Source organism: Haemaphysalis longicornis, unplaced genomic scaffold (assembly GCF_048455015.1).
Source record: "Haemaphysalis longicornis isolate Haplotype H1 unplaced genomic scaffold, Haemaphysalis longicornis Haplotype H1 scaffold_3, whole genome shotgun sequence".
Taxonomy (NCBI): Eukaryota; Metazoa; Arthropoda; class Arachnida; order Ixodida; family Ixodidae; genus Haemaphysalis; species Haemaphysalis longicornis.
The window spans coordinates 6,507,357-6,520,351 of record NW_027526335.1 but is presented as its reverse complement, the minus strand read 5'-3'; the positions used below and the strand labels follow the sequence as shown (position 1 = coordinate 6,520,351).

General features: G+C 49.8%; 1 protein-coding gene across 1 annotated transcript in view; it reads right to left on the bottom strand.

The window, feature by feature from the left end:
* The window catches only part of LOC144173899 (glutamine synthetase-like), a 48,436-nt gene that overhangs the window by 4,179 nt on the left and 31,262 nt on the right, over positions 1-12,995 (bottom strand). Inside the window, exons 4-5 of the mRNA XM_077702222.1 lie at positions 11,558-11,685; positions 5,424-5,626 (exon numbers count right to left, since the gene is read on the bottom strand). Of these exons, the coding sequence (XP_077558348.1) occupies positions 5,424-5,626; positions 11,558-11,685 (331 nt within the window). The remainder of the gene's footprint in view (positions 1-5,423; positions 5,627-11,557; positions 11,686-12,995) is intronic.

Genomic DNA, 12,995 nt, shown 5'->3' with positions numbered 1-12,995 from the left:
AGTCGTCCCACCGCCGCGCATCGCGACGGACGTTCTCAGGGCTATTTCCCCGATTATTCTTTCCAAGACAAGTCCTTACTAAAACCGGCCACTCTGACATGGCGCAGCCGACTACGGAACTTCACGGTGACAACTGAAGCCCCGTTACCCGAAATTATCGGCAACCTAAAATTGAAGCGGACGGAGAATGGCGGAGCACTCGACGCAAGGGTCCCATGGCGCTGGCTCAACTCGGACACGCCCGACTCCGGGGTCTGACCTCCTTTCATCGGAAGACGCCACTTCCCTGGAATTGTCCACAAAGAAAGAGCTGACTGACGAACTTAAGTTTCGCCTTTTACGTCACACGGGCAACAAGGGTGAACTTGTGAAAAGGCTTCTCGAAGACAACACACGGCGACGAGCTGACGGTACCCTCGACTCCCTGACGATGCTACGCAACACCAGCAACGAACGGCTGGCAAGCATGGAGAGCCTGGCGGCTACCAACGAAAAGCTGCAAGCCGATGTCGACGCTTTGAAGTCTCAGCTCCAGATCCTCATGGCAACAGCCAACGAGCGCCCTTCGGAACAAGTTGGTCAACGTCACGACGACCAAGTTGATACCGAGCGCATCGACGAACAACGTGAGTCAACCCTTGATACTCCACGGCACGTTACGCCTGCTGACGCACGAGACGAAACTTTGGGAGTCCGCAGAACCCCATCGGAGACGAACGATATGGCTCGATTAATGGCTATGATGGTCGAGTCTCAAGTTACGATAGCCGAATGCTTAGCACGAGCGCAGATACCTCTGCAGGTCCACTCAACGAGCGATACTTCCACAGCCATTGCTTTTTTCGACGGCTCGGTAAGAGCAGACGTAAAGGCCTGGACAGCGGAGACCGAGCGCATCGCATCGCTAGCCCACTGGACTCCATCACTGACTTTGGTGAACGCGATCTCTCGGTTGAAGGGTCCTGCCCGCGACTGGCACACGAGCTATGGCAGAAAAATAGAAACTTGGGATGCATGGAAAGAAGCACTAACAGAACGCTTCAAACGCAAAATGACCATGCAGGAGTTCCTTAACTACCAAGCCCAACGAACGCTGCGCGAAAACGAAACCATAACCGAGTACGTTTACGCGAAGAATGCCATGCTTGAGAAAGCACCGTACAACCTCGCAAAGGAAGAAAGAATTTCACTCATTCTCGCTGGCATCACGGACGACAAATGGGCCAACCCGTTGGCAGCGCAATGCTGCACTTCGGTCATCGACCTCATCGACAGAGCAACCATGCTAGACTGCCGCCGATCAACGGAACGCGACCAAACTGACGACAAAACACCAAATCCAACGAACCAAAAAAAATCAGACCGTGTGGGTTCGGGAACGAACAGTTTCTCACCATTCAGGGCACCAACCGGAAGACCCTGTTACAATTGCAACGAGCCTGGTCATCTATCCCGCCAGTGCCCAAAACCGAAAACGAGCGCCACACTACGAGCTGAAGAAAGGCGTCGATCGCAACCAGCGCCCGACGATAGACGCCACAGTTCCAGCCGACAAGCGAATTGCTTTTTGCAATCATCTGGTGGAACGCTGCCGATCGTAAACGGACTTTTGAACAACTCCTCACCAGTGAAAGTTTGCATCGACAGTGGTGCCAACGTGTCACTAATCTCTGCTGAAGCATTGCCTCCAGATACACCCGTCACCCACTGGAAATCGCAAGACCGCATCGAAATATTGGACAGGACCATCCAGCCCAAGCTTTCAGCAACTATTGACATCACGGTAGGCCACACACGCACAACACTGTCGAACGTTGTGGTAAGCCCTCTTCCGAAGCCTTTGGACATCATTCTTGGTTCAGACTGGCGACGAAACGCCAACGTTGAAGTCACGTTTCATCCATCGAATGACGTCACGCTCGTTAACGTAACGAAAGAGGACAAACAGTGCCCAACTTTCGCAGTCCAAGATCCAACCAGTTCATCGAAACCGGATGAAATTGGAGAGGCGCTCATAGCCTCGTTCTGCCGTCACCGCGAAAACGAAAGAACGGACTTCGTACGCATCGAGGGCCTAGAAATCGAAACCGACCCAGTCACCCGTGAAGGTATCGAAACTGCCGTTTCCTCGATGACAACAGACGCGACAAACGAAGAACGCGATCAGTTGAGAGCGTTGCTCCTGAAAAACTCTTCGGTTTTCGCGAGCAAAACAAGCCCGATTGGACTTTGTCCACACGTCGAACACTCTATCGAACTACGAGACAACATACCGGTTGCTTCACGACCCTACAGATGCTCTTCAGCGGATCGTAACTTTATGAAAGAGCAAGTCAACGAATACTTAAAAGAAAGACATCGTTCGTCCAAGCGAAAGCGAGTATGCCGCACCGACGATTGTGGTTGACCAACCGAATCACCCGACCACACGGTGCACGACTACAGAAAGCTAAACGAGAAGACCATAAACCCAACGTATCCGATGCCTGTGATGGAAGACGTCATCTTTGATATCACCGCGGACAAAGCGCAGTACTTCACGGTCATGGATGTAAAAGCTGCCTTCTTGACAGTTCGAATGAAGGAGGACGACGTGCACAAAACAGCATTTGTCACCCCAGATGGGAAGTACGAATATCTCAGGATGGCGTTCGGTTTCTGCAAAGCGCCACAAACAATGCAGAAAATAATGCGCCACATATTCGACGGTCTACCACGTACGGCGACCTACATGGACGATGTTGGTCAAGGCGCACGCACGATTCAAGAAGCTTTGGAACTTCTAGAAGAAGCTTTAACTCGAATCAAGATCAATGGACTCAAGATGGACATCCGTAAATGCCAGTTCATACGCAGCAGCATCAGCTTTCTTGGCTATGAGATCTCACTGGAAGGCCGAATTCCAGATGGTTCACGCATCGCAGCCATTGATAAGTTTGAGCCGCACGTCAACGCTAAGAAGCTATACTCCTTCTTGCAATTTGCGAACCACTATCGCAAATCCATTCCGAACTTCTCAAAAATCACACGACCTCTACGGAATCTGGTTTCGGAAAAGCCTGAATTTCAGTGGACTTCAGAACACAAAAGCATCGTTGACAACCTCAAAAGCACGCTGAAGAGTCCCCCAATTTGGTCAACGTTTCGTCCCGAATGTCAGACACGAGTCCACGTCGACGCCTGCCAAACAGGACTGGGAGCCGTACTGACTCAGCTCCAAGACGGAAAGGAACGAGTGATTGAGTATGCAAGCAAAGCGCTCAACGAACACGACTCTAAGCTTCATTCCAACCTACTGGAATGCATGGCGCTGCACTGGGCTCTAACAGAGAAATTCGCTTTGTATCTACGAGGAGGACCACGGTTCACCGTCTTCACGGACAACTTCAGCCTAACGTACCTCATGAAGAAGGGAGCAATCAATCGACGATTTGCTCGCTGGATTCTCGACTTGGCCGACTACACGTTCGACGTGTTGCATCGCCCAGGCCGACTCAACACCGCCGCAGATGCCTTATCACGCCAGACAGAAACGGAAAGAATGTCAGGAGACATTCTCGAAACGGAGGGTGCGAGAGGCTACGTACTTCAATCCGTCATCACCGGTAATCACGAGAAGCTGCGGAAATTCCAAGCTTTGGACGCGGACTGCCGCAGGTTCACGGAGGACAGCCGGAGACGACACAGCGCTTTCAAGATGGACGACGGCATTCTGACCAAAGAAATCGTCAACAAGGGGCGTTCATCGAAGAAAATTATTGTACCGGGAGCTCTGCGCGACACTGTCATGAGGATTTTCCACGAGAGTAACGGACATCTCGGCGCAACGAAAACGAAGGACCTCATCGAACGCAAATATTGGTGGCCTTCCATGTCAAAGGATGTCAAGACATACGTTCAGTCCTGTCATACCTGCCAGACTATAAACGCAAGAACAAAACCAAATCAAGGCTGCCTTCACCCAAGAGAAATTCCGAACAACCCCAACAGTGTTATCTCCTTGGATCACCTGGGTCCAATTAATGACAGCGAAGACGAGGGTTACGTCTTGGTATGCATCGATCACGCGACACGCTATATGGATGCAATAGCAGTGCCAAGTACGGCATCGACATACTACATAGATTATCTACTCAACAGATGGATTCCACGTTTCGGCGTCCCAGAGGTAATAATCACCGACCAAGCCAGAGGATTTGTGAACAAGAAGACCGCTTCGCTTCACAAACGACTCGGCATCGAACACGTCAACACGCCACCTTACTGGCCTCAGGCCAACGGTCTCGTTGAAAGAATGGTGGCAACATTAAAGCAAGTTCTCAGAAAGCTGCTCAATGAGACGCGCGACTGGGATCGTTTGCTTGCAGACGCAGTGTTTGCCATCAACGTTGCAAAGACACAGCAGTCAGGGTACAGCGCATTCTGGCTAATGCACGGATACCAGCCGAGACTACCCGGTGAGCTGAACATTGGCTCCGTCAGAAATGACATTGAAGACTCGGTACGGCTTCACGAGCTTGCGATGGCACGCAAAGACGCTAAAGAAAACTTACAGAAGAGCCAAGCATACTCTACGAGACGATACGACGCGAGAAGGGATCCTCCGAATTTCAACGTAGGAGACAAGGTTTTGTGTTCTATTGGAGCCCGAAAGTGGACACTCGACCCACGATATGACGGTCCCTACGAAATCACGGACCTTGCTGGCGAAAACCTGGTGCGCATCAAGAGAATCGGAAACCTCGGAGGCCCAAGTGATAAAACTGTCAACGTGGAACAGTTGCGTCCATATTACGAGCGCATCAATTACCCCACAGAGCTCGCGGATAGCTCCATCAACTCGGTGAAGGACCTGGGGACAGATCCTTCTAAAGGGAGGTCGTGTCAGGGGCTAGGAAGAATTCGCTGGGGGCCGACGAACGAAAGAAAAAAGAAGTACGAACGGAAAGGGGAGAAAACGGCCCTGCAGCGTATACGACACCGCCACAGCTTACGCCGCCAACGCCTCCCCGAGACGCCGCCAGTGTTTATACGTACCATCACGCGGCCCCGAGCGGCGCCCGCGTTTATACGTACTGTGTGCGTGTGGTTCGGATTTCGGACTCTCGCTTGCGAGGGTAAACTGAACTTCGTGCGCAGGGAGTCGCCCCAACGCCGCGCATCGCGACGGACGTTCTCAGTGCTATTTCCCCGATCCTATAACGCAATGTAATCAGTTTTCCTGTCATTAAACAGTTTAATCTTTCCAAGACAAGTCCTTACTAAAACCGGCCACTCTGACAACCTCATCAGCACAACGCCTTAGCCACTTAGCCACCCCGGCGGGTAGAAACCGCTTCCCGCGGTCGGAATCGAACCTGACTTGGCTGACTAGGTTGGGCGTGATCGTCTGCGGCTTTCATCATCGGAGATGCAAGCCTTACTTGATTCCTCCATCTTCTCGCGAAGCCTTGGTGCTGAAGTTGATATGCCCGGAGTTCCCAGGGTGGTCGGCGCTCAAGAAGGGTCGAGGCTGGAAGCTGACCACCAGGTCAAAGTCCTCTGCTACGCGCAGCAAGATGTAGCGAGACATCCACAGGTGGTCGCCCGCCTGTACACCCGGCAGTGGTCCTACCTGGTACTCCCACTGTCGAAGAGACATCGAACTGAAGGGCTTTCTGGATACCGCTTACCCGGGGTGGTGAAAAATAAAATGGCGCCACCGAAAGGAACACATTGCAATGTGTCAAAGCTCGAAAATACAAAGTAAATTTGTCATTCAGTACCACGCGTTTGAATCTGGCGTAATGCTAGCAATAGAAACGGCACGTATTTTCATGGTTCGCTGGAAATGGCGTCGAAAGACTGCAGCAGCCCAGTTGCTAGTAGCGCGTTATTCTGTATTTTGTACTCCAAGTGGTCAACTCCGCGCCTTTTCCTACCGCGAATCAAAAGACAAAGGTTTATCGGCCACCCCTGACGCGTAACACCTCCTCCTCTCTCCCCTCTGACTTCACACGCTCTTTCCTTCTCCCAAATTCCTCCGCTTCCTCTACCCTTCCCTGCTTCTCCACCAGTACCTCTTCACCACGGGTTCTACTCCCTCGTGCAACGTTTTCCCTCCAATGTTGCCGCTTCTTGATATCCCATCAATTTAACTTTCCACCTCGTACTCACTATCCACATCTCCTCAGATTATTTTTATGCTACGAGCCGAGCACAGACACACCAAACATTGACCACCTACTCTGATCGTGCACGGGACTGCACGCAGAGCGTGCCTCCTGCAAACCAAGCAGCGTCGCGTGTTTGCAGGGGTGCCTTTACCCACACACAGCCACAGCCAAGCAGGTGTTCGCCTTCTTCTGGGACTTTCTTCCGCCACCGGCGTTCACTGCCACGTGTGAACTTATCCCGGCTTCCTTGACAACACCCTTCCCACCCGCCCTCACTTAGGCCTAGTCGCCTTTCACGTGTCAGGAAAGTTTCTTTCTTCATTCATATCCTCCACTTTTCATTCCCTGCATGTCTTTTTTTCCCCTCCATGCTGCACCTTTCCTTCTCACTCGTATTTGCCACCCACCTCTCCATTCTTTTTCCGCTTCTCCCATCTTTACCGCGTCCCGCCTTGGGTTACCAACTCTTCAGTTAAGGAAGTTGGGACAGGGAGGGGGAGGGAGGGGAGGGGGGAGGGGGGCGTGCATTAGCATAGCAAAAGATTGAAATCATTTTTATTTCGGTATCGTCCAGACAAATCCGTTGTTTCTTTATTGTTGCTGCCTCTCGAAGTGGTACATCAGCTTGCTACGTGCTGCTCGCAAAACGTCCTCTTGCTGGAGAACGTGCACTTTACGCAGAAGTTCGGCTTTACCTGCAGGTCTGTCGCGACAACTTCAACACACCTAGGATTTGTTTAGCCTCTCCACGAACTCTTCGGAGCCGAGAATACAATCTCCACCGGGGATACGTTGAATCACGTAAAAAATTTAATTGGACGGTCCGGAACACATCCGGGACATATAGCTGTCCCGACATTGACGGCGTGGAACTCGGAACGCTGTAAGAAAAGTCGGGACAGTCCCGCAGAATCCGCGATGGTTAGTAACCCTAACCCCACCTCTTTCAATCCTTCACCACTTCCCTCCAACTCAACGACCAACCAGGAGATGGTATCATCTCCTGATACGAAGGGATGGTACCAGGTACCCGGAAATACAATACAATACAATACAATACAATACAATGCAATACAACACAATACAATACAACACAATATAATGAGGTTTATTTCCCACCGATGTCCCTACATAGGTGAAAAAATTCCCCCGCATTTCCCCGAGGGGGAGAATGTGAAAGTGCGAATGCACGGTTGTCGGCCCGCTTGCGGCGCTTGCGCTCGGTCCCCGCAGCCCACCGCCTCGCCGCCTTCTCTTCCATCTCTTCCATCGGGTTTGTAGTATCACGTGTACACCACGCAGTTATCAAGCCGCTATAACGCCGCTGAGTCGCCAACGCACGCCGCTGACGACGTAGTTTGAATGCGTTAAAGATATAAGGCGCGTCACTAACACTGATATCAGCGTCGCGTCCGTGGCTTGGTCGGTAGAGCGTCGCGCTGCGGCCGCAAAGTCCTCGGATCGAAACCTGGCGCCGGATGCTGTTTCTTTTTTAAATATAGAGGAGCACTGCGGACGCCGCCGCCGCCGCCGCCGGCGGTGGATGGTTTGGGGTCGCTTATAAAGTGCATTCGCACTTAAAAAGCGGACGGGAAAAAAGCTGCAACCATGCAGTTTCACAGGGCACCGTCCGCTAAAAGAATACTAAAAGAGTGAGCAGGATTCTCTGGAGAAATGAAGAAAATTTGGGACAAACAATGGGATCAAAAAACACACGACAGAGGTAGCTGGAAATCTTTAGAGGTGGCCATCACCCTGCAGTGGACGGAAACATGACGACGACAGTGGTGATGATGATAGTGATCTGTTCTCTTCCGTGATTTCCTGTCTCTCCTCTGATTCCCAACACCACCGATCAATCCGTTTCTTCAACACGTCTTTCCCCTCACAGTTTCAAATTCCTCATTCTCACTTATCCACCTCCACCTCACTCCTCCCCTCCGCTTCCACACACTTTCCCGATACATTTTCACTCTGATCCCTGCTTCATTATGTTCTCTCTCTCTCTCTCTCTCTCTCTCTCTCTCTCTCTCTCTCTCTCTCTCTCTCTCTCTCTCTCTCTCTCTCTCTCTCTCTCTGTGTTCTGCTCTTCCCCCTCTTCTTCCCTTTTCTTTTCGTGATTCTCCGCTTCCCCTCGTCCCTTCCCTCTCCCAATTCCACCACCATCGGCAATTTTCCCTTCACCCTCCTTCCCCTCCGTCCCCCTCATTACCCCCCATTCGATCGCACTCATCCCCTCCTTGCCACCTCCTCCCCTGGGAGTCCTCGTCCTCTGAACTTCTCACCCTCACCTCCCTTTTCTACTTTGTATTCCTACTTTCTATATCACAATCCCCCCCCCCCCCACCCCTTGCATTTATTTTATCACCACCAATCCCTTTCCACAAATTCTTAGTTCGTCAATAACTCACAGTCATCAGGATCACCAGTAACATTTCCGGCTCATTCGACTAACAGACAGACAGACCGACAGACCAAGATTTTTAAAGCGAAAGCTTTCTCAGTGCGACCGATGCCGTCCTGTGAAAAAGCTAATTCATTTCACCAAAGACCGGTGGGTCAACCGAAAGCTATGATAAGGTTTTTGGACACATGGCGCGTGCGTCAAACCTGGCTTCCGTTGTGTCAAAACAGTTACTTGAATATTGCGATAAAGGAGCGGTTCTAGATAAGACAATACACGCATCGATCGTAAATACGGAGCACACTAGTATAACTTTATCTCAAAAACCAGGTATCGCTATACGTTTGCATTGTTCATAGATGCGTTTACTTAGCACGCGAAAAATCGTCGCAAAGGCTCGTTTCTCGTTTGCGATTTGGGTCTTCGAGGCTTCGACGATCAATGGGACGCACTTTCAGCGAAGGTTGGACGCACTTTTAGTAACGCTTTTGACGCACTTTTGACGCAGCTCTGATATTAGAAAGCTTTCGCGCTTCTTTGGACTTTCTGTACGAAGGGATGGTAATTTTTTTAACCTTTAGACTGCCGAAAATTCACTATATAGTTGTTAAAAAGCTGGCTCCTCTCTGAACGAATTGCGCAAACAGATAAAACGGCCAATTACTTCGCGCATCGTTTTGAAGGGAACTAAACTGCCGGCTTGTTTGATTCAGCAATCAATGTGAGAGCTCTTTGGTTGAAAACGAGGATTCTTCTTTTAAGTTATGGAGTCACTCTTTTCGGCGCACATTGACGTTATTATATCTATGGCCTTTCAGTGGCTCTGTGCACGCTTTGCCACATGGCAATACACCCCGGATTGTCAAAAGCACGGATCAAAACGGCAAAGATTTCACGGCGCCAAAGCAGGGCCTTTCCTGCCCAATGCCTGAGGCTGGTGAGGTGGACTAAATGGAAAGAAAAGAGAGACGTATCGGACACATGCGATGCACACCTTTTGCTGTCCAATTTCTCCATACATGCAGCATTTTCATTATTCGTGCCGCCGTAACTTCCTCACCCCTAAGCATATGCTCAAAAATTTCGAGTGCCTCGCCAGAGCATCGCAGTTACTGCAGATGTTCTCGGAAAGAAGGAGAGAAGCGGAAAAAGAAATGTGTAATTAAAGAAGACTGTTGCACGTTGACTTGCAGTAGCAAGTCATCGTGTCAATGTCAATAGCGGAGGGTGGTATGCATGTACACGGTGTCCTCAAGTACAGTCTACTGTACGTTATAGAAACGTCCGATAAGCTTTGTTATTGGACGGTGGTATTTGCATGGGCTGAAACACACAGGCGACCTCACAAATATATATTGTTGTACTGCGTCATCACAGATGGCGTTTATCTGCTGTAGAGACTATTTTGTAGTAGCTAACCTTACAGGAGAACCGCAAGAAGGGGCGCCACAGCTACACAGTAATGTTGATGGCTTGTTCCCGCACACCTGAAAGGAATTGACAGGTTGCAAAAATAACGGAGTAAGCATTTTCTGAAGCTTCTAATTTCGCACTGTCTATTCTGTAGACCAGACCACAAAATAAGGTTCACCTTTATTCTGTGGTCCACACCACAGGATTATGTTCTGTTTTGAGCTACTGCTAAAACAGCTTCATTTGCCACAGTTCGAGCCACAGTAGTTAAGTAGTTTTTTTTTTGCTTTAACCTGTTCTCTTAAGTACATTCTACGCATTAGTTACGTAAATAATTGTGCATTGGTATCTTCTCGCTTGCTTTAGGCGAATAAGAATCAACTATACCGTGGTAAGGCCCACAGAATAAACCTAAACATTACCCTCTGGTTTGGCCCACATAATAATGCTACACATTATCTCCAGTTCATGATCATCATCATCCACTGGTTCACAGAATAGGCACCGCCTTCTAATTTTCAAGCTTTTTATTGTGTCCATTCAGGGGTTGTCTATTCAGGGATTTGGACTGCCCTTTATGGTATCTCAGGGCACTGAACGTTAGATTCAGCGCCTCACAAAGGAAAGGGTGGGAGAGGATGGGGAGAGAAGAAGGGTTATTCTCCTGCCTTCCACAAGTGGTGTGGGCAACGCCGCTGGAAGCCGCAGCTGCTGTACAGCCTGCGACACTGTAAGGGGCATTAAAACCCGTCGGCATTCCTGACTAAGCACCGCCGCATTTGGTTGTACAATAATCGCATCCGCTTTCACGGAGGAGTTGTCTTTACTGCGGGTTTCTTGTCCTTGATCCAAGGGACGCCTGCCCATGTGGCTTAATCACGCGGCTCAAAGGAGCTTACACACCCGACGCCTTCTATGCAACGAGGTTATTCATGAGTTTCGCTACAGAGACGGCACAATGCCTCGCTTTTTCACACGTGGCTAACATGAGCCACAGTGAAGCGACTCCAGCGTTGTAGAGGTCTCGGAACACGCTAGAGAAAGTGCTACCGCACTCACCTTAAAACACGATTAATGCAGCGTGATCGCGGAATACAATGAATATTTTATTCTCGGGCTCTCAAAGTTATCAGACTAAGTAGGCGGATGTGAACTGTATGTTAAAGCACACAATGCTTTGACGGCGCCGTTTCAGAACCGGCAGTTCGACAGGTTCGCGCATCACTTGAACATGTAAGTACGTTCGCATGGCTACGACGCTTCAAGCTCGTCCGTAATGCACGCGTGCGCATCTATTCTCACAACCATTAATATAACGATTTATTCCCATGGGAGGATTGGCGGGCCATTTCATTCCTCGCATGTGCAGACAATGTTTTTTCCAGCCTTGTACCTGTCATTTCCAAAAAGTACTCCGTAGGAGTAATCTTATCAATGTGAGATAGCGTTGGCCCATCAGAGGCGCCGCTCAAGCCTGAGCAACGGTAGCTTTGCTTTGTGACAGGAAGCAAAATGCGAGGACTATACTGCGAGAATCCCCCACACAAAGTTGGCAATAATGGCAAAACTAAGACATTGACCGTACCTGCGACAAGACGGCTTCCGAGTTAGAGCCGTAGAGCTTGATGCCGGCGTAGGCGCAAGCCTTGAGATGCGCGTCAGCTATCTGCCGGCCAGCCATGTTTCCTGCTCCCACCGCATAGTAGTACGTCACTGCAAAAACAGAATAATAAGAAAGGTGGCTTTATGCATGCAACATCTCCAGGCGGGTATTATTTTAGTAACCACGGTAAAAGAAGAGGGCCTCCGGATCTTAACTGTACAGGCATCAGGCGGCAGCTTTCGTTGCTTGTTGGGTGAAGAGAGGTTCCCGTTTGAACCCATTCCCATTTCATGCTTCCCGCTTGTTCCCTCCCGTTTCAACCCGGCGCAAAATGACCTTGCCTTTCGCCCGTTCCCATTTCGCCTGTCCCCATTTGAACTCGTTCCCATTTGAACCTTCTCGTTTGTTCCCTGCCGCTTCAACCCGGTACAAAACGTCCTTCCCGTTTCGTATTTTCCCATTTAGCTCCTTGCCAGAATGACGAACCCAGTTTCGACTCGGGTGACTCGGACCGAGGCGTGCGATTTTTGAAATTAAAGCTGCGTCCGACTGTATTTTAACCTTGTGTATTGAGTTGCGTCCGACGTAACCGAAAGTAAAAAATTACTTGCGTCCGCCGTAACATGAAAGTTAAGTTAAAGTTACGTCAAAAGTACTTCCCTGTAAAAAACGTTACGGCTCGAGGACCCAAAGTAGGCAGACGCGCTACTAACCTGCACCCTTTTTGCAATGGTCCGTTTTATGATACGCGGCGCCAATTAAAATACAACGCGTAGGTTGCTGCGTTACGTCTGACCCGGTACAGCGTTGGTGAATTACAGCTGAAACCACACCCTTCCGTCTACTTATGCGTTGGTCGAGCGGTCTGGAATGTGTTGCTCGCATGCGTACTCCGCGGCAGCGGTGATGGTGCCAGTCCCTACGGTTGCATACACGAATGCACACGCACTTATATACAACACACACACACACACACACACACACACACACACACACACACACACACACACACAGAAGAAAGGACGAGAAGTAACAAAATAGGACCTTTCCGCGGTCTCAGTGCCAGTTTGAAGCGTCCGTAGCTCTTGCCAAGAATGAAGTTGGGTGTTTTAACAAATGCAACTATTCATTTATTAGGGGTGGTACAGGGATACTGTTTTATTTCTACGCAGGAAAAAGATCTCGCGAAATATAATTAACAAACCTAGCTAACTCCAGAAAAACGTATTTTATGAAAGCGGTAACTATTATGGGCCAAGCCAGTGGTCCCTTTTAATGTGGTGCTAACGGTCACTTTATATGCAAATGTCTGTAAGAGACTGGCCATTGAAGTCTAAACTGAAATTTTTGCTTGGAGGAAATAGTTCGCACACATTTACGAACACAACAAGATGTAGTCTCGTGCGTGTACTTTTTACAG